General features: G+C 60.0%; 1 protein-coding gene across 1 annotated transcript; it reads right to left on the reverse strand.

Annotated features, from left to right (window-relative positions):
- Positions 1-4,316: 4,316 nt before the first annotated feature.
- MCM2 (minichromosome maintenance complex component 2) lies at positions 4,317-20,834 on the reverse strand. The gene is made up of 16 exons (XM_086368876.1): positions 20,789-20,834; positions 20,127-20,359; positions 16,437-16,612; positions 16,098-16,355; positions 15,741-15,960; positions 15,407-15,614; positions 13,892-14,026; positions 13,495-13,686; positions 9,233-9,326; positions 8,435-8,685; positions 8,214-8,340; positions 7,746-7,858; positions 6,718-6,963; positions 5,743-5,925; positions 5,279-5,434; positions 4,317-5,016 (listed from the first exon to the last, which is right to left on the reverse strand). Exons 1-16 carry the CDS (start codon positions 20,792-20,794, stop codon positions 4,906-4,908), a joined length of 2,709 nt encoding a protein of 902 aa, XP_086225002.1. The 5' UTR covers positions 20,795-20,834; the 3' UTR covers positions 4,317-4,905.
- Between the last annotated feature and the right edge of the window lie 311 nt (positions 20,835-21,145).

The following is a 21,145-nucleotide window of genomic DNA, read 5'->3' on the forward strand; positions in this document are numbered from 1 at the left end:
TATTAGAACTAATGAACGAGTTCACCAAGGTAGCAGCACGTAAGATCAATATATAAAAGTCAGTGTATTCTGCACACTGTCTGGTAAGCAGAATCATGGCCCTTAGGACGTCCCTGACCTCCAGCACCTGTGAATACATTCCCTCACAGGGAGAATGGGGACTCTGCAGGGGCCATTAAGTTAAGGACATGGGAAGGGAGATGATCCTGGATCACTGAGGTGGACTCAGGGTCATCACGAGGCTTCTCACAAAGGAAACGGGGAGGAACGAGAGTCACAGTCAAGATAAAACATGACCCTGAGAGCAGAGTTCAGTGATGCTGTTTCTGGCTTTGAAAACAGCAGAAGGGGCCAGGAGCGAAGGGACGCAGGCGCCCTCTAGAAACTGGAAGAGGAAGCAAAGGAACTTCTACCCAGAACCCTGCTGACACTTTGATCTTAGCTTGGTGAGACCCATTTCAGATTTCTGACCTCCCAAACTGTTAAGACAGTAAGTTTGTGTTACTTTAAGCCTCTGAACTTGTAGGAATGGCAACCCACTCCAGTATTCTTGCCTGGAGAATTCCATGGACAGAGTAGTCTGGCAGGCTGAAGTCCATGAAGTCGCAAAGCAGAAATAGGAACATATAAATTGCAATGAAGTAAGAAAATTCCACTTAAAAGACCATCAAAAGTATATTAAATACTTGGAAATAAGTCTACAAAATAAGTACAAAACCTCCTCTGAAAACTACAAATATTGCTGAAGCACATTAAAGAAAACCTGTGACCCATGGTGGATTCATGTTGATGTATGGCAAAACCAATACAATATTGTAAAGTAATTAGCCTCTAATTAAAATAAATAAATTTAAATTAAAAAATAAAATTCTGTATAAAAAAATAATAATAAAATAAAACCTGTGTAAGTGGATGGACAGCCCATCTCATGGATGAAAAGACTTGAAATTATTAAGATAGCAATCCCCAAAGTGATCTATGGATTCAACGCAGTCCTCATCAAAATTCTTGCTGGCTTCTTTGCAGAAACTGATAAACTGATTCCAAATATCGTATGGAAATTCAAGGGGTCCAGGTTAGCCAGAACAATCTTAGAAAGTAAAACAAAGTGGACATATCCTTGGGATAAAATGGAGAGTTCAGAAATAAACCCTCACATTTATGGCCATATACCTGGCAGGGTTCCAAGGCAATCTGTGGAGAGAGAGCAGTCTCTTCCACAAAAGTGCTGGGACAGGTGGACATGCACACCCAGAAGCATGACAGGTAGACCCCCCACCCCCAACATCATACACAAAGTGTACGCCAAACGGATCACAGACCTAAATGTAAGACAGAAAACTGTGACTCTACTAGAACAAACCCTGGGGGAATATATTCATGACCATGGCTTAGGCAATAGTTTTTCAGATGATATCAAAAGCACAAGCCTTGAAAGAAAAATATATATAGGAGACCGAGAAATGAAAAACATTTTGTGCTTCAGAGGACACCATCAGGGGCTTCCCAAGTAGCACCAGTGGTAAAGAACCCACCTGCTAATGCAGGAGACATAAGAAATGCAGGTTTGATCCCTGGGTTGGGAAGATCCCCTGGAGGAGGGCATTGCAAAGGACACCATCAAGGAAGTGAAGACAACCCGCAGAATGGGGAAAAAATACTTGGAAATCCTAAATCTGATAAAAGACTTATGTCTAGGCCACATAAAGAACTCATAACTCAAAAAGACTGCCTAATGAAAAAATGGGCATAAATGTGCACAGACACTTGTGCACAGAAGATATACAAATGGACAATAAGCACGTGAAAAGATGCTTAACGTCATCAGCCATCAGGGGGATGAAAAGCAAAATCACAGTAAGAAACCACTTCGGACTTCCCTGCTGGTCCGGTGGTTACGAATCACCCTGACCATGCAGGGTACACAGGTTCCATCCCTGACCGGGGAAGATGCCACGTGCCATGGAGCAACAAAGTCCATGCACCATGACGGGGCCCGCACTCCAGAGCCCGTGCTCGAAAACAAGAGAAGCCACCACAATGAGAAGCTTGCACCATGCAAAAAGAGTAGCCCCTGCTCTCTGCAAGTGGAGAAAACCCACATGCAGCAATGAAGACCCAGCGCAGCCAAAAGAAAGAAACCAGTCCAAGGCACTAAGGATGACTGACATCAAAAAGACAAAGTTTTGTGCAGAACATGGAGAAACCAATCAGAGCCCTCACGCATTACTGGTGGGAAGGCAAGACGGCGCGGCTGCAGCAGAAGACAGGCTTGTGGCTCTCAGAGGAAACACAGCCGCCGCTACGACCCAGCAACTCCACTTCTGGGTCCACACCCGAGAGAAAACGTGCATCCACACAGAAACTCGTTACAGGGACGCTCACAGCAGCAGCATTCACAACAGGCAGGCGCTCACCAGCCGACACATGGACAAGGTGTGGTGGTGGTGTTCAGTCACTCAGTCGTGGCTGACTGAGAGCCCGTGAGCTGCAGCGCCCCAGGCTTCCCTGTCTCTCACTAGCTTCCCTAAAATAGAATGTTACTCAGTAGTAAGAACTGAAGCACTGACATATGCTGAAGGAACCTTAAAAAACCTTAGGCTAAGTGAAAGAAGCCGTCACAGAACACCAGCTAGTGCAGGATTCCTTGTGTGCGAAACGTCCAGAAAAGGGAAATCCAGACACAGAAAGTACATGTGTGGTTGCTGAGGGCGGGGGGTGGGAGTGAGGAGGGAAGGAGAGTGAATTTCAACAGGTGTGGGTTAGGGGGAGGACTAAAACGTCCTAAAATTGATTCTGGTCGATGGCTGTACAATTCTGAACGTGCTAAGACCACTGAGTTGTAGATTTTAAACCATGTTATTTAACCGTGTCCCAATAAACCTGTTACCTAAAATAACACAAGTGTCCACAAGTGTACATCTTACATTTGTCTTTAATACCCATGTAGATGTATGCAGTATCAGTATATTTAAAAGTTTTACCTGCATGATATCACATCTTCCGGTATCTTTTCAGTCACAACTACATTTTAGATTAACCCATTAATAAACTTGCTGGGAAGGACTGTAGGCAAAAGGAGAAGAGGGCGGCAGAGGATGAGATGGTTGGATGGCATCACTGACTCAGTGGACACGAATATGAGCAAACTCGGGGAGATACTGAAGGACAGAGGAGCCTGGCGCGCTGCAGTCCATAGGATCGCAGAGTCGCACACGACTTAGTGACTCAAAAACAACAAAATTGCAGGAATAAAAACTTTAACTGTTCAATCCTAAACTATATCAAAGGAAAAGCTTCCCTTGATCCCATGTGGCCTGCCAGCTGCCCCATCCCGCTTCAGAACCAGACTTCTCAGGTTCCCGCCTGTCAGCTTCCACTTCCTTCCACACACACACCGCTACTCAGGCTGCACTGACGCTGCTGGCCAAGGCCACCGTCAACCTCTGCCTTACCACCAATACCGAACTTCAACCCGAGACGCACATTTATGCTTTCCCAACGTTTCTAAAGGAGAAGGCAACGGCACCCCACTCCAGTACTCTTGCCTGGAAAATCCCATGGATGGAGGAGCCTGGAAGGCTGCAGTCCATGGGGTCGCTAAGAGTCGGACACAACTCAGCGACTTCACTTTCACTTTTCATTTCATGCATTGGAGAAGGAAATGGCAACCCGCTCCAGTGTTCTTGCCTGGAGAATCCCAGGGACGGGAGAGCCTGGTGGGCTGCCGTCTATGGGGTCGGAGTCGGACACGACTGAAGTGACTCAGCAGCAGCAGTATTTCTAAACTGGGCTGTTTCATGGTTGGTGGCGTCTGGTCGTTTGACGTGCTGGCACCTTTGTCTTGGCAGCGCAGAGACCAGCGATCCCTATAACGGGGCACCTGACATGCAAGGAGACGCAGCACAGGGGCAGGCCTGTCGTCTCCGTGTTCCTGCAGCCGGCTGGGCCCCAGCTGACCTCGGCCCTCTAGAGGTTTCGTCTTGTTTCCCCCACCGCCTGCGCATGCCTACGTGCCCTACGCTGGTTCACACAAAGGACACTCAAGCTCCCTGCAGCCAGCAGCTGGTGGTCTGCCTCACCGCCTTCGAGGCGCTTCTGTTCAGGACCCGGGGTGGAGGAGGGCACTGTCCCAAGGTCCCTTGATCCCATACAGACAACAAGTGCTAACCAAACTCCCCAGAGACCCGCACCCACAAAGCAAACCCCTCTGTCGGCCTGATCCACACCTGCAGAAGGCCAGAGGCAGAAGCAGAGGACCTCAGAGGGAAGTGCAGGAAAGCCTGGGTTGTCACATGAAACTGAAGACACCAATATTTAGGTTTACTCGACTGACTTTATTAAAAACTAAAACCATAGAAAGAACTTATGTATAAACAACAGCGTGGGAAGGCGGCCGGCAGAAAAGACCACCACAGCAACGGGGAGGGGGTAGCCCGGCTGCAGGGACCCTCCCCCGACCCCATCCCACCCTGTCGCCACAAGCTAAGGCTGTGGGGCTGCCAGAGGGCGCCAGGCTGTGCTGGCCCACAGGCTGTCTCTACTCACGGGAGCCGAGACAAGCCCATGGGACACAGTTCAGAAAAACACTGCAAGTCCGGAAACTCAGGCCAAGAGGCCAACAACTCCGGTGAAACCCTTACGGCTTCAGTCCCCCAGCACAGCGCCCTCCTTCACCCCGGGTCCTAAACACAGGCACCTTGAAGGAGGTGAGGCAAACCTCCTGCAGGTGGGGGCCGCTGGTGGGAGGCGGGTGCTGAAAACGCAGCCCTGGAAGATGAGTCCCCAGAAGACAGAGCAGAATAAACAAACACCTGGGCCGACGCCGGCGGGGGAGCCAGAGCCCAGCCCCACCCTGGGAGTCCCATTTGGCTTTGGGTCCCGGGGCAGAGTGAAGCCTGGACGCTAGAACTGCTGCAGGATCACCTTGCGCTTCAGGTCGTGGGTGAACTTGTGCATGCGGAAGAGCTCGCTGTCGTAGAAGGCGGACAGGTTGTGGATGTTGATCTGCCGGGCCTGAGAGAGGGGGCGTCAGGTGAGCCCTGCGGACCGCGGGCTCCCAGGGCCCGTTCGCAGGGGCAGCCAGCTGGGCTCCGTCCCCATCACCAGGAGGAGCAAACAGGCCTGCGGCCGCCGGACAACCTGCAACTGGGCACTGGGCTCAGAACTGCAGCCCGACGACGCCCCTGAACTCAGACAAGCTGCGAGCTGGCCTGGCCAAGCTCCTCAACGGGACGAGGGAGACACGCGCGTTCCGACCGCCCGGTCACGCTCGTACCTTGTCCACCAAGTCCTTCTCGGGAACCTCGATCGTGTCCTGCTGGGCCCCGAAGCGGTTGCGCTGATACGTCACCTGCTCGGCCACCAGCTGCTTCAGGATGAACAGCAGCAACTCATTGTTGTCCCGGCGGAACGACAGGTAGCGAGCGAATGTCTGAGAAGACAGCAGGTGAGCCTCCAGCCCGGGCTCAGGCCCCGCCTCCCTGCTCTATGCCCCGCCCATGCAGCTCAGAATCCTGCCTCCCGTGCTCCACCCACGCAGCTCAGGCCCCGCCCCCTGCTCTATGCCCCACCTGCCAACTCCACGCCCCGCCCACAGCTGAGGTCCCGCCTCCCATACTCCGTCCACACGGCACAGGCCTCACCTCCTGTGCTCCACCCACGCAGCTCAAGCCCCGCCCCCACAGAGAGGCGCCCCCGCCTCCTGAGCTCCGTGGCCAATCCCCAGACGGCCCGGCCCACCTTCCGCATGCCACGCATGACGCTGAACTTCTGAGTGTCCACGAAGCTCTCGAGCATCACGCGGATGGCCATGTTCACGTCGTCCTCCATGACGTAGTCCCGCAGGTGCATGCGCGCATGGGCCTCGGCCATGCGGATCATGGACTCGATATGCCGCACGGTGATGGGGATGCTGCCCGTGGCCTGGAGGGGGGACCGCATCAGGGCACTGTAGGGCAGCCAGGACGGGAGGAGCCGCAAAGCTGGCATGGCCAAGGGCCCGGCTGACCACTCCACAGCGGGATGCCCGCCTGAGCCAGGTACACAGGCACTTCCACTCACACCGAAGTGCAAAGGCTCACGCCCACTATGTCCACCAGCTTGTGGCACCTACAGTGCACATGCCTGGGGGCTGCTGTGCTTTGTCTCTGTCCGACACCAGGGGCCCCAAGGTGCTATGCCCGTGAGGCGACAGACTGCTCCTGTGAAGCCTGCCCTATCCCCCTGCAAAGGCCCGTACCAGTGACAGGGTGGGTGGCTTGGGGGGCAGGGGGGAGGAAGGTGGTTGTGGAACTCCGAGGGTGAGGGAGCAACCTGCCCTTACATTCTCCCTCCACCAGGAACGAACCAGAACCAGCCCCACATTGAGGCGAATGCATATGCACGTAAGTTCCATCTAAACAAACGGACTCACTGGAAAAGACCCTGCTGCTGGGAAAGACTGAAGGCAGGAGAAGGGGACGACAGAGGATGAGATGGCTGGATGGCATCACTGACTCGATGGACATGAGTTTGGGTAAACTCCAGGAGTTGGTGATGGACAGGGAACCCTTGCGTGCTGCAGTCCATGGGGTCACAGAGAGTCAGACAGGCCTGAGCGACTGCACTGACTAGTGAGCAGACTGGGAGGCCGCGTGAGCTCTGCGTCTTTCGGGCCTCCCTGCCCCAGCTCTGGGCCCACTACCGCACGATGGGGCTGGGCTGCAGGGTCCTCACCATGGACTCCTTCCTCAGGTCACTGTACATCTTGGCCACCTTGTCCTGGTCCATCTGGTTGAGCTTCGGGTGGACCTTCTCCTTGGCGTAGATGATGTACTTCCTCAGGACCTCCTGAGGCAGGGGCTCCACGCCGTAGGTGTTGGGCATAGCGGGCTCCGGGGCGCCCCCCGAGCCCCCATCCTCCTTGTTGCTGGGGTGGTGTCTGACGTGGCTGCCGACCACAAAGCGGGCCAGCATCTCATCCTGAGATGGCGGAGGAGGAGCAGGGTGAGCCGGTACAAGAACATGAACCCCCTCCAATGCCCTCCAACAATGTGTCTGCCCACTGCGGACACAAAACTCCGGGGCGGGGGGAGGGTGGACAGTGAGTGGGGCGCACCCCCAGGAGGGCAGAGGAGATGGGGGGGGGGCGTGGGGGTGGGTTTAAGCTACAGGGTGAAGAGAAGCAGAGGGGTGGGCTGGAGCCTGAGGCCCGGACCCTGCTGGGGTCAGCAGAGCCCGGGTCACGACACCTGGGAATGCAGGTCAGGAGGCCATGCAGGAGAGGAGGGGCAGAGACCCCGCGGGATGGCAGGCTCCCTGCTAGCGAGTAGGGAGGGGAGGGAGAGGTCAGGGGGGCATGCAGGAGAGGAGGGGCGGGGGAGACCTCGCAGGACGGCGGGCTCCCTGCTAGCGAGGAGGGGAGGCCGAGCAGAGGCAGGCCCGCCCATTTCCGCACAGACAGCTGGCTTCCGACAGGGGAGCTGGGTGGCTGTGAGGGTGGAGGCAATAGCACCAAGGCTGCAGGGCGCGTGCCAGAGGAGGGGCTGGGGTGGGGCCAGAGCAGTGAGAAGCAAGTGGACTCGGGAGGCAGTGGCAGAACGTGGCCACGCTGGGGGATGGGGCAGCCAAGGAGAGAAATCAAGGACCTCTGGACTCAGAACAAGCGTGGAGAGCACACGACCGTTGAGCAGCCCTTCCAAGCCCACCACCCCACCACCCCGGGACCCACGTGAGGCCCCCAAGCTCGGTGCACAGCTGCGTACCTGCACAGGGTCCACTGTGTCCCTGACCACACAAAGGACGTCAAAGCGGGAGATGATGGGCTCAGTGAGGTCCACGTTCTCCGAGAAGGTGAGTGAGGGGTCGTAGCGGCCGCCTGGGACAGAGAGGCGGTTGCTGTCAGGGCTCCTGCTCCCAGGGCCCTCTTCTCCTTGACCAAACATGGGTTTCCAACCCGTGTGGCTACAGTGGCGGGAGGGGAGTCGACGGACACAGCATCTGCCCAGGCCGTCTACAAGGGTCCACGGCGCTCCAGCCACATGCCGGCTGAGACTGGTGCCAGCCCTGCCCCATGGGACACGCCAGGTGCTCCTCCCGGCCACCGAGTACGCGGCTCCATGAGGGCTGGGGTGTCTCGGCCTTCCACCCTGCCCCCACACGCAGCGCAGGGGAGAGGCACGCCTTCTGCGGCTGGGTCCCTGGGTCCAGGCCCCCCAGCGTTGCGCTCCCACCTATGGGGTTGGCCGCAGCGATGACGGTGCAGCGGGCCTGGAGGGAGGTGACGATGCCCGCCTTGGAGATGGAGATGCTCTGCTGCTCCATGGCCTCGTGGATGCTGGTCCTGTCCTGGTCGTTCATCTGCGTGGAGGGCCAACGGGGCTCGTGACGCGCCCGCTCAGGCCCCGGGCTCCCCACCCAGGCCCGCACACACCTCCGCGGCCCAGGGCCCCACCTTGTCAAATTCGTCAATTAGGCACACTCCTCGGTCAGCCAGCACCAGGGCGCCAGCCTCCAGGGTCCACTCCCGGCTGACTGGGTGGCGCTGGACATACGCTGTGAGGCCCACAGCTGAGGCGCCCTGGCCGGTGGTGAAGATGGCCCGACTCGACACCTTCTCCACGTACTTGAGGAACTGCGACTTGGCTGTGCCGGGGTCCCCACACAGCAACACGTTGATGTCTCCTCGCACCTTGTGCTTGCCGCCTGCAGAGGGGACAAGCTCAGGATGACCCCCCAGCCCAGCACCACCGACATGAGCTTCTTCCGGGACAGAGGTCGGACACCCAGGACGCCTTTCCCCTCTGAGCACAGAATCCAGAGGAGCGGGGGCCCTGGGATAGGGGGTGGGCGCCAAGATGCTCTTTGTGACATGAACCTCGGAGGCTGTGCGCGAGCTCTCCCGCCAGGAGGACAGCTGGACGCAGCCCGTGCAGACCAGGACACGGTCACTTGGGAGGAGCCCAGGCTGGGCGCGCCCACGGAGGGCAAGGCTGGACAGCCCCTCGCAGGCAGGCAGCAGCACGCGTGTAAGGAGCACCACGCTTAAGGTGCCGTGCTGTTTTCCATGTCAGCCCGTGTGCCGTCCGCATGAATGACTGCACGGGTCTGCCCCGCACCGCCCACCCCCGACCCGTGACCTACAGGAGGGCCCACGCCAAGGCAAGGCGGCCCGCGGGGCCTCGTTGGTCGAGAAGGGGACAGGACAGACACACGTTCACATCTCCCCACGGGACGGCCCGCCCCTGCTCACCGGGGTTCTTGGGCTCCCCTCCGAACAAGGCCAGCGCCAGGCCTCGCTTGATGTCCTCGTGCCCGTAGATGGAAGGAGCAATGCTGGCAAAGATCTGGGGGTGAGGGGAGACGGGAACAGTCACCCGTGTGCTCCGGCCCCACACCGGTGCCCCTACCTGCTGACTCGGAGCCTCCTTCCGAGTCACAGAACCAGAGGGCTTCCCTGGGTGTGTGTGTGTGTGTGTGTTAACAGGGAGAAAGGCTCTCTCAAAATCCACGTGAGCCTGAATATACAACCAGAGACGTCAGAGATGTCTTCTTGGTAGAAATGACCCCCTCCCTCCTGGGTCTCCCGCCCCACCCCGTGAGGGGCCCCTATAGACCCACAGCATCCACGAACCCAACGCAGCTCAGACCAGGCGGCTGTCTAGCACCCACTTCAGGGAAGGGACCCTCGAGTGCCCTGAAGGGGGGTGCTGGGATCTGAGCCCTGGACCAGGGTGTGGGCCGGCGGTCCGTCCCGTGCGCGGGTGACTGGCGCACCCTCCTGGGAACGGGGCCCGGCCCTGCCCGAGTGCCTCTCGCCTGGCTGCACGTGGTCAGTCTGGAGGCGACGCCCGTCTTCACAGCACGGCCCCGCTGCTAGTTCTGTCCTCGCCCCTAAAACCTACTGCGAAACCTGGCCCGGGGAGCGGCAGCCCTGCATGCAGTGGGGACGGGGTCCAGGGCAGTGCCCTGGGGGCCTGTGTCTCCCTGAGGCCACCCCGAGAGGGGAACCACACTTCCCACGGGTGCGTTGGGGGAAGCGCTGACGCAAAGTCCAGGCAGGAAGTGTGTAGAAAAGGACCGTGAGGATGCACCCAGATGACTGGCCATGGCCGCCGGCCAGGAGCCGATGTGAACGAGGTCACTGGCAAGACATGGACACAGGGCGCCAAGGGGCGCTGCCCGAGGGGCCAAACCCCAGCGATGTCGGGTCCATGGCTGCGCTGACCCTGAAGCTCGGGTGAGGGGAACACTCTTTACTCTGAAAACTGGTGAATAAAAGGAAAAGAGCACCACTTCGCTTTTCCGCCAGGAGGCCCCCAGGCAGTCAGGTAGTGAAGAAAAGCTTCTCCGAGCACAGGACGCCAGCAGGGAAAGGGCGGAGCCAAGCTAGAGGCCAGGCCTCCCGCAGCCCCCGTGAAGGTCCCACACAGCGAAAGTGCGTCTGGGCTGCTCACAGCAGAGACGAGTGGGCACCACCTGCCCCGGGAGGTCCACCTCGGCCCCCCTACCCAAGAAACACCTGCCCTGTCTGACCAAGCCTCCGAACGATTTACAGAAGCAGGCGATAGGAACGTGCTCATGCAGGACAAGGGTGGCAGCGTCCGGGCTGCAGAAGCGCGGAGGACAGACGACCCGGGCCTCCCACAGAAAACCGCAGCAAGAGACGGGCTGGAGGGGCACCTCAGGGCAGGGCAGGAGACACTCGACCGTGCCCACGTGCGGACCACGGGCTGGAGGGGCACCTCAGGGCAGGAGATGCTCGACCATCCCCACGCGTGGGCCGACCGCAGGAAGCTCTTCAGAGGAAGATCCCCAGGGAACCACGGGGCCCATCGAGTGCCGACACTCAGGACCAGCTAGGTGATTTTAGTGTGATGGCGGCGGCAGGCCCAGGCTCAGGGAAAAGAGAGCCTCTTACAGACTCACTGACCAAGGTGCTGGTGCCATGCCAGATCTGAATCGGTGGCCCCAGGAGGCACCGCACGGAGCAGACCAGCCCCGACCTCAAGGAGCTGACACGCCAGCATAGGGCTCCGGGGGTCCTCACACCACCACACCCGACTCAAGACCTGAGCTGCGTCCCAACAGACACTCCCACAGAGGGGGCAGAGGGCGGACCCTGGGAGCAGGGCTGGAAGCCAGCCGGCCCGGTGAGACCACTGCCTGCCCCGCGTGAGCCCCGTGACATGGGTACCTCACGCAACCCCCAACATCATCAGTAACACGACACAGCCCACCCTCTGCAAACTGCTCACTCCCGAGCACTCAGTGAGCCTCCTACTAGGCCCCCAGCTCTGTTGGGAGACGGTCACCCTGGGCTGCTCGTCCGCCCACACGTCTGTCCTAAGGGGTCAGGACTGCCGGCCAGGACCCTCGCCCAGATCGCGGCCCGGTGCTGTCTGGGCACCAGGCACATGGCAGGATGAGGTGATGTCTCCCGCGGGACCGAGGGCAGCAGCCCACTTCCCAGTGCCATGCCTGCAGGCTCCCCGGGGCCTGCCCAGACCTGAAGGGGAGACACCCACTTCCCTGGGGTTAGTCCACTTACCCTCTTGACCTCCGTGTCACGGGAGGAATGAGCCACCTGCCACTGAGCACAGGGTGGGACAACCCCGGACTCCTCTGCTCCCACCGAACCCTGCGGGCCCTGCCTGCCGCCCACCATGCAGACGGCGCCCTTGCCGTCTGAGCTCATCCTCCCGCCCCCCAAGCACAGACCTCGCGCCCCGTCCGCCTGCCAGACGGAGAGGTGGCGGCTGCAGCCACCCCGTGCGCCCACAGACTGACCTTTCAGACTGTTCCAGGGCTGGGCATGACCCCGCCCTGGCCCCAGTTGGGCTCCTCACCCCACCACATGAAGCACGGTGCTGGAACTCAACCCCGAGTCCAGCTTCCGGCTCTGCGTCCCCATCCATCTCCAGGGTCTCCGATCAGGCAGGAGCCCCCTCTCTCAGCAGCCTCACCCATCAGTGGCCGAGCTCACGAAACCCAACACGGGCAGATGGTGGGACTCAGATGGGAGGAACCACCGCGGCAGGTGGCGAGATAGGGTAGAACCAGCTCAGGGCAACAGCCACGGAGCACGCCAGCAGTACGGAGCGCCTGGCTGAAACTGTCCACACCTGGGCACCCAGGTTTCTAGGTGAAACCTCCCAATCCCAAGGAGCCACTCACCCAAATGTTAGAGAGAGAGCCACGCAGCAAGACCCGGCGGCAGCCCACGGCGTTGGCCCCGCCCCCGTCCCCGCCGCCTGCAAACTCCGGCCCGAGTGGCTCAGAGCCCGACTGCTTCTGGACCTGCCTATAATCGCTTCAGCGTGTCTCTAGAATTGCAGAGTCATCCCCAGTGGCTGGTGAGAATGCCCGCCCTGCCAGCAGGCTCGACACGAGGCCGGCGCTGACCAAGCGTGGGGCTCAGACGGGCAGACACCGCCCGAGGCCTTGCTCTGTGAGCATCACGGGCAAGAGGCAGGCAGGACCGAGTTCCCGCTCAACTCTTCCCGGAAACGTCAGCGGCCAGCCCAGGCGGATGGACGCACGAGGGAGCAGCCTCCTGGGCTCGGCGGTGCCGGGCACTTACAGGAGCCCGGGCATTAGGCACCCTCAGTGCCACCCTGTTCAGAATCCAGCTGCCTAGCTCTGCAGACCAGCAGAGCGGGAGGTGAGGGGCGGGAGGTGTTACTGGGACCCAGTAAAGGAGGAGTCCCATGAGGGCAATGACCAGATCCAACTCCCCTCTGGAGGCCCAGGCGTGGCCCCGGAGTGTCTCCCCTGACCCAGAACGTCGGCAGACCCATGAGTCCTATCCCCCAGGGGGCCCCAATCTTGGCAGATGGATAACGGGGCCGGTTGGGTGCAGGGCCCTGCACTGCAGGCAGAGAGCAGTCCGGGAGACAGCGGGGAGTGCGGAAACAGGTGGACAGTAAGTGGGAGGCAAGGGGAGGGGGACCCGAGGGGCCAAGCGCAGACCCGGCGGGACTCAAGGACAGGAACCACGCGCCCTGCGGCTGAGCCTGCAACCACATGGGACTGTCTGCAAGGGTGCTCACACGCGGATCCTCAGTGGGGCGGTGGGCACTTCTCAGCCCTGCACTGCTTAAAAACCACCTGTATCTTCACCTCTAGACAGTAAACCCGTCTCCCAGCCTCCGCAAACACGCCTGCCGTTCAAGGGCAAACAACAGCTCGCACTGAGGAGCGCTCTTCCAGGAGGCAGACCACAAGGAGGCGGGTGACACCGGGGACGACCCCCCCGCCGAGTTCTTCCTGCTCCCGCGTTTCCGGTCCAGCCCGAGCACTCCCCTGTCATCTGGATGCAACACAGGCTCTGAGAGGCTGACTGTCGCTCTTCCCTGAGAGCGCAGCCCGCGTCGAGGCACGTGGACTCGGTGGATACGAGAATCAAACCGAGGGCCCAGCTTCCAAGACCCAGAACCAAGACGGAGGCTTGCAGTGGCCAGGGTGCGACCCCAGGCACCCAGGCTCTGTGGCAGCACCGCCCCCTCCACCTGCCTTCTCCCCGATCTGCTGGTCCTTGGAGAGGCTGGTGATCATCTTCACGTCCTCGTCGGTCAGCTCGCCCACGGCCACCTTGTTGTCCTTCTTGGCCACGTGGTTGGCAAGGATGACGGTGGCAAAGACCGGGAAGCCGTTGGCGGTGTTGAGAGCCCCATCGTAGTTGTTGTGGTAGATGCCGGTCAGCTCCTGGGGGAGGCCGAGAGGTCAGGGGGCCAAACTGGGGCCGGCCCCACCCTGCCCCTCCCCAGGGCCACCGGTCCGAGGGAGCTGAACTTAGCAGAAGTGTGGCACCCGGCTGCTGCACCCCAACAGAAGCTCCGCCCAGCAACAGAGAGCTGCCCGCTGCCCGGCCACAGCACCCACACCAGCTCCCTTGGCCCCAGGCACTCACAATCTCGTCGCCTGGCTTGCAGCTGTCCACCAGGTCTGCGAGGAGGATGGCGTCCTTGGAGCGGGGCAGCCGGCCCGCTGCCACTTTGCCGGGACTCTCCTGGATCCGGATGCGCTGGTAGTTCTGGTAGATGGTCTGCACGGGACAGACACGGTCTCAGGGGCCGTCCTGCCCGGGGGCGGAGGCCGCGGTCTGAGCACCAGCTCTTGTCACCTGACTGGACCGCGGCCCCGGGTGGGGAGTGCAGCTTGTTACTCTCACTGGTGATGAGGAGACACAGGACCAGAGAGGGCAGGGAGCCACAGGCACCGGCACCCCACCCCACCTCTGCTCCAGCCGCCCACCCTCTTGATGCCTCCCTCCGCAGACACAAGAGCCCACTCTGGGCCCTGCAGCTCACCCCGCGTGTGCAGCCGCGGGAGCCAGGCTGCTCTACGGCCTGAGCTGAGTGACGCTGGCGGACGAGGCTCCCTGTGTGCCCCATGGGGTGGGGCGTGAACTCTGCAGGTCCGGCCAGGGGAAGTCAGGTCATGAGAAAAGCATCAAACCAGCACCCAGGAAGCGAGTTACACCAGTGGTGGGCCTGCTCTCAAAGTCACGGGGCAGCACTGTGCATGCCATCTAACAGCCCCGTCTCCCTATTGTCCAGAAGAGCTATGTGACGGCGGCTAAATGCACACGCTCTGGGTCAAAAGGCCTGAGTTCTAACCCTCTGGGCCACCTCCTAGCTGGACAACCTGCTGTTACTTCATCGGACAAATAGGACCGACGACAGCACCTGCCCCCACGGGGCGATGAAGACCCAGTAACGCACACCCGCCCTGGGCACCGAACAGGCCCCCTGGAAACTCGTGTGAGGACCACTCCTCCTTGAGTTCCTGTCCCTGCACGCAGAGCCTACACCTCTGCTCCTGGGCAGGAGGCGTCCAGAGCAACATGTGTGACAGGGTAAGCATAAAGGGAGGGGGACCGGCGAGATGGGGGCGGGGGCGGGGGGCTCTGGGCAAAGGCAGGGGCTCACGTGGAGCCCTGCCCTGCAGCCATCCTCCCCAGGTCAAGGCGTACTCAACTTTGAATAGGTCAGACTCTGGTGGTGGGCTGCCAGGCACTCCCTGGCAAGGCAGCTCCAACTGGGGCGCTTCTCAGATTTGTGAAGCAGTGGGGGGTCAGCCTGACACGGCAGCAGATGCTGGAGAGATGTGCACCCCACGCAGGGGTTGTGATGGCCCCCCAACATAGACAAAGCCGAGCATTATGTGTCCAGGTGCTTAAGGCCCAGAGCCTTCGAGCAGGGCCTCCTGCAAACAGCATAGCAGTGTCTCCCTTCAGGGTAACTGTGACCCTGTGCGAGGCCAGACATGTCCCAGGGAGTCAGGACAGGCCCGGGCCTTGCTGTGGGCAGGGCTCTGGGGCAGCAGGGGCAGTTCTCCACATCTTCCCATTTGCGAGAGAACGGTAAACGCTGATGTTTCAGACGAAGCATCTGAACCACCTCGAGGGCTGGCTGGCACTCACCTCCTCCATGTTGACCTCAAAGGGGCCAGCTGACTGGCACTCGGGGCAGGAGCCCGGCTTCACCTCCTGGTTCTGGGACTGGCAGAAGGGCCCCAGCACGAACCCGCACTTGTTGCAGTTGTACTTGACCATGCTGAGCTGGGGCAGGACGCCTGTGCAGCTGGTCACCACGCCGCTCGTGCGGATCAGCTGGTTCAGGTGCAGCTGCCTGCGGGGGCCGGGGCGGGACGTCATGTCAGGGCGCTGCAGGGCGGGGCGTCAGGGTCAGGGCGCTGCGCGGAGGGGTGTCAGAGGGCCCACCTTGCAGACCCAGGGGGGAGTGGGGGGTGCTCACCGGAGCGAGCGCAGCTCCTCCACCAGTGGCAGGTGGGAGATGCGGACGTGGATACGGCTGGCAATGCGGTCGTACTTGGGGTACATGGCCAGTACCACCTCCAGGGCCGCCTCGTCGAAGATCTGCAGCAGCTCGGCGGGCGCCTCAGGCAGGAAGTAGGCCAGCACGTGCTCCCGGGCCGCCAGGTCCTCATAGTTCACCACCAGGCTCTCACGGTTCTCTGGGGGGCGGGGCGGGGCGGGCGGGCTGAGCAGGAGGGGCGGGGGAGACCGCTCTGCAGGCAGAGCCCTTGACTCCCGCCCCGTCCCCAGCACGTCCATCCATCCGTCCGTCCGTCCGTCCGCAGGGCGGGCTCACCTTTGCACATGTCGCTGATGCGCTCCTTGAAGACGTTGTGCCCACGGCCATCCACGTGGGTGCGCAGGAAGTTCTTGAAGCGGTGGTGGATCTCCAGCCGCGGGCCGGCCATGCTCACCCACTCACGCACAGAGTGGCCCTTGAGGTCCTCCAGGTTCTCCACGCTCTCAATCATGTCCTCCTCCTCACCGTCCTCCGTGGCCCGCTCCACCTGCCGCCGCTTCCGGCTGGGGCGCTCCTCCTCCTCATCGTCGCTGTCTGTGAGCCGGAAGGCACTCAGGGCCTGCTCCGTGCCCCCCCACCTTCCCCCTTCCCGCCCCAGGCTCCCCGAGAACCCACCGTACAGGAGCCCGCGGCGCATGCGGCCCAGGCCGCGGCCCGCCTCCCGGTCGCGCTGCCGCATGACCCGCTCAGCCGCCTCCCTCTGACTGGCCGTCAGCTCCTCCACGTCGTCGTCGTCCAGGGCCAGGCCCTCGGCCTCATAGACGTCCAGCTCCGGGATGGCGCGGTAGTCCCTGCAGGGTCCGGACAGGTGGTGTCGGCGCCCAAACCCCCAACAAGAGCACCAGGATCTGGGCCCCAGGGCTCTGGAGGCCCACGAGGGTCCCCAGGGACCCCCCCGCCCCCCCCCCCACACACAGACACACACGATGGGGTGCAGCCTTCAAAGACAGAGATGCTGAGGACACTGCGCTCGGGGAGACGTCCTGCAGAAGTCGGTCTGGGAACCGGCTGGAGGTGGTCACACCACACAAGTGACCTGATGTCCCCGACCTCACCCTCAGTGCCAGAGACAGGAAAGCTTACATCATGTGCATCTTCCACATGAAAAGGGGAGCTCTGAGCACCCAAAGGAAAAGGAATTGGAGGACCCACCAAACCTCCTGCCGGAAGGGCCTCCAGAGCACCAACCCAGCTCCCCTCCGGCAGGAGGGGAGTTCCCCTCCTGCACGGCCTCTGGCAGCCTCGCCTAGAACCCTGGACCCTGGCAGGCCCACCCACACCAGCCCAACTAGCCTGTCCCAAACACATCTGCAGCTCAACCCTCCCAGCCACGAGAGACCTTCCACCTGACCACCTCTCAGATACTGGATGGAGCAATGTCCACCCTCAGAACTAACGCAGCTGCCCTCCCTGGCATTCTGGGAGACATACATACCCTCCATCAGAAAGAGGAGAAAACCCAGCTCAAGGCTCAGGGGATTCCTGCCACCAGTCACTCAACATGGCTGGGTGTCACAGTCGATCCATGGCAGGGGCCCAGCTGGCTCTGACTCCACGCTGGCCCTCTGCAGTCCTCCCAATTCTCCTTCCCTAGGGGGAGGTGGTGATGGGGGAACAGCCTTTCTTAACTTTTTTTTGTGCCATAAACTCTGTCAAGCCACAGTCTCAAAACACATAATCCCATAATGCTGATGCCAGAAACAAAACCCAGAGCCAGCTTCATTTCTGGGCCGAGAGTTCCAGAATCTGAAGTGTCCTCCGGGAAAAGGTACCTGTCTGTCTGATGCTTGCTCCTTTGAAGGAAAGCTATGACAAACTTAGCATATGAAAAAGCAGAAACGTTACTTTGCTGACAAAGGTCCGTCGAGTCAAAGCTACAGTTTTTCCACTAGTCATGTACGGATATGAGAGTTGGACCATAAAGAAGACTGAGCACCAAAGAATTGATGCTTTTGAACTGTGGTGTTGGAGAAGACCCTTGAGAGTCCCTTCAACTGCAAGGAGATCCAACCAGTCAATCTTAAAGGAAATCAACACTGAACATTCATTGAAAGGACTGATGTTGAAACTCCAATACTCTGGTCACCTGATGCAAAGAGCAGACTCATTAGAAAAGACCCTGACGCTGGGAAATATAGAAGGCAGGAGGACAAGGGGACAACAGAGGATGAGATGGTTGGATGGCATCACCGACTCAGCAGACATGAGTCTGAGCAAACTCCGAGAGATAGTGAAGAACAGGGAAGCCTGATGTGCTTCAGTCCATGGGGTCGAGAAGAGTCAGACACGGCTGAGCGACTGAAGGATGACAACAACTGACTTGTTAAGGATTTCATGTTATGTGAGGTGCCACCAGTGAAATTCTAATTGGTCTGCATAAAAAATTTTGATAAATTCGATCTCAGCAAAATTTACAATTAATTATGCATCTCAAACAAAACCATTTTTTAAAACTTAAAAAGCCACAGGTTGAGAAAGTAGTTACAAATCACATACCTGGTAAAAGCCTCGTATCCAGAATAAGTTTTTTAAAACTCTTACAACTCAGTAATAAGAAATCAAGCAAACCAATTAAACGATGGGCAAAGACCCGAAGACACATTTTCCAAAGATACACTGATGGCCAACACGCACATGAACAAATACTCAACATCACTGATCATCGGAGAAAAGGAAATCAAGACCACAGTAAGATACCACATCATGACATTAAGGTGGCTATTAACAAAACCCAGAAAACATCAGGTGTGGGCGAGAATGTGCAAAAATTAACCGGCATACGCCACCTGTGCTAAGGTAAAATGATGCAACTGCTTTGGAAAACAGTTTGGCGGTTCCTCAAAAAATTAACACTAGAATTATCACAGGACCCAACCATGCCATTTTTAGGACCTGGAATTCCATTTCAAGAGAATTCAAACACACATTCACATAAAAATCTCACAGCAACACTATTAAGACTTTCAAACAACCCAAGTGTCTTCCAAACTATGAATGGGTAAATAAAATGCGGCCTGTCCATAAAGTAGAATATTACTCAGCCAGGAAAAGGACGGACGTGCTGACGCGTGATCCAACAGATGGATGTGGACACCACGGGGCACGCGCACCACAGACCCTACAGGTAAGAGATGGTCAGACGGCCGACCACAGGAACAGGGGCGGGCTACAGCTGCCCTGCAGCGGGGAGAGGGGATGGGTGGGCTGGACCAGGTACAAGCGAACTTCCTGGGATGGCAGAGAAGCGGGACTGTGCTGACGTCCGCACAACTCAGGAAGTCTACTCAGAAGCACTGAACTGTATTCTTGTAAGACGTAGCTTGTATATCATAGAAACCATACCTTGAGAACACTGCGTTTTAAAAAGCTACAAAACACAAAACCTAACTGGGCCCAACTGGTCGTCTAACCTCTATCAGAGCCCTGGCACAGGAAGGGCAGGGCAGCAGAGAGCGGTGGGCAGAGGCAGCGCAGTCAGGGAGGGGCGCCCTGCCCGCACAGCCCCACAGAGCCTGGAAGGAAGCTGCTCCGGGCCCATCTGTCAGGACTCTGCGGCAACAGTGCACATAGTCCGCAGTGCCCCAGAAAGTCCCTGCGACACTCCTGCAGGGCTCGCCCCACTGACTGTGGGGTGGCCTGACACACAAAGGCTGGCACCCCTGAGTCAGAGCCACAGGGCCCCAGAGCAGAATGTCCGTGTGGCTCTGGGGGTTCAGACAATTCTGGGGCAAATGTACAGACTGGGTCCTGGCTGTGAACACGGTCAGACAGTAGTGGGGCCCAGCCTGGCTCACTCAGAGCTCTACTCCGCGGTCATAGCATTAAGCCTCCGTGACCGTGAGTACGTTTGCACGTTTATTACTAAGGGTGAACACAGAGTCCGGTATAGATTAGGCACCGTAACTGTTTGCTGAGCTGAATCTAAACCTTGGTTAATCAGACCCACCCCCACCCCCAGTTTGTCTGAAGTTGCAGAGAAACTTGGCTGCCTGCTTCTTGACCTTCCCAGTTGGGATCCCCAACGTGGCCCCAGATTAGAGACACCCCCCCACCGGGGTGCACATCTCATGAAGCTGGGGCTTCCCCCGGCCTTAGGTAGGGTCTGGTGTCAGGTAGACACAGCAAGTTACAAGGATGTACGCTGTGGCTCCACAGACCTGTCTCCCCCCGGACACTGGACCAAAATGCGAACAAAGGCAAGGAGGCTCCGATGTATCTGCTTCTCCAGGACCCCAAACAAGGGGGGCCAGACACCGAAGGGACTCCCTGTGTAAGCCGTGGAGCGCGGGGCCTGGGGCTGCATACCTCTCCATGCCGTCTCCAATAAGCTCCTCTCCGTCCTCCTCCTCCTCCAGGGGCCCCTCGGTGCCCAGCAGTCCCTCCGACTCATCCTCAAAGGGAGGAAGGTCCCGGCCAGGGCTGGAGGTCAGGGCATCCGTGCGCCGGGAGCTGCTCCGCCCGGGGCTGGAGGTGAGGGGCTCGTTGGCGCGCCGCCGCGGGCCCGGGCTGGACGCCAGCGTGAAGGACTCGGAGGATTCCTGCGAGAGGAGACAGGCTTGGAGCGGGCGAGGGCCGACTGCGCTCCCCGGCACGTCACCCCCGACTCGGGGCGTCTGCCTGTCCCCCCGCACCGCGGACCCCGCCGGCCTGCGCCTCTGCACCTAGCCGTCCCCTGGGCCGGCTGACCGCCCGCTCCGGCCCCTGGCCCGGCTTCCCACCCATCTGGACCCCTCGGGGGGAGCTCCCAGGGGAGGCGGGACGCGAGGGCGGCCGCCCCCGAAGGGGTCCGGCACTCGGGCCGGAGGCGCGGTTGCTGACGAAGACCAGCCGGGGGAAGGGGGCCCGAAGGCGCCGGCCGGCCCGAGGTGCCCGGGAGCCGACGGGGTGGGGGACCGCCGGCCCGGCAGGCCCGCCCGACCAGAGCGCAGAGTCGGGCCCCGGGGCCCCGGGCCCCGCGCCGCGCTCACCGCCATCTCCGCGCCGCGCTCCTCTCCTGCTCCGCCCGCCGCGACCAGTTTTCGCGCCAAAAGCGGCCCACGTGACCGCGCGAGCCCGGGAAGCGGCTGACGCGACACGACGTCACGACGTCGGCGACCGCGTTCTTTCCGGCCGGCGCTCGGGGAGCGGGCCGAGGGCGTGGCCCCGCCCGGCCCCGCCCAGGCCGCCCGAGGCTCACGGCGTCGACTACCGAGTTCTTCCAGCTGTCGCTCTGCGGGGCGGCCCGACGCCCCGCCCAGGCCGCCCGAAGCCCGCCCAGCACGCCCCGAGGCCCCGCCCAGCCTGCCCGAGGCCCCGCCCAGCCCGCGCTCGACGCTGCGGGACCC

The sequence above is a fragment of the Bos grunniens genome, chromosome 22 (genome assembly GCF_055505025.1).
Source record: "Bos grunniens cultivar Pamir isolate PY7600 chromosome 22, Bosgru_T2T1.0, whole genome shotgun sequence".
Lineage (NCBI taxonomy): Eukaryota > Metazoa > Chordata > Mammalia > Artiodactyla > Bovidae > Bos > Bos grunniens.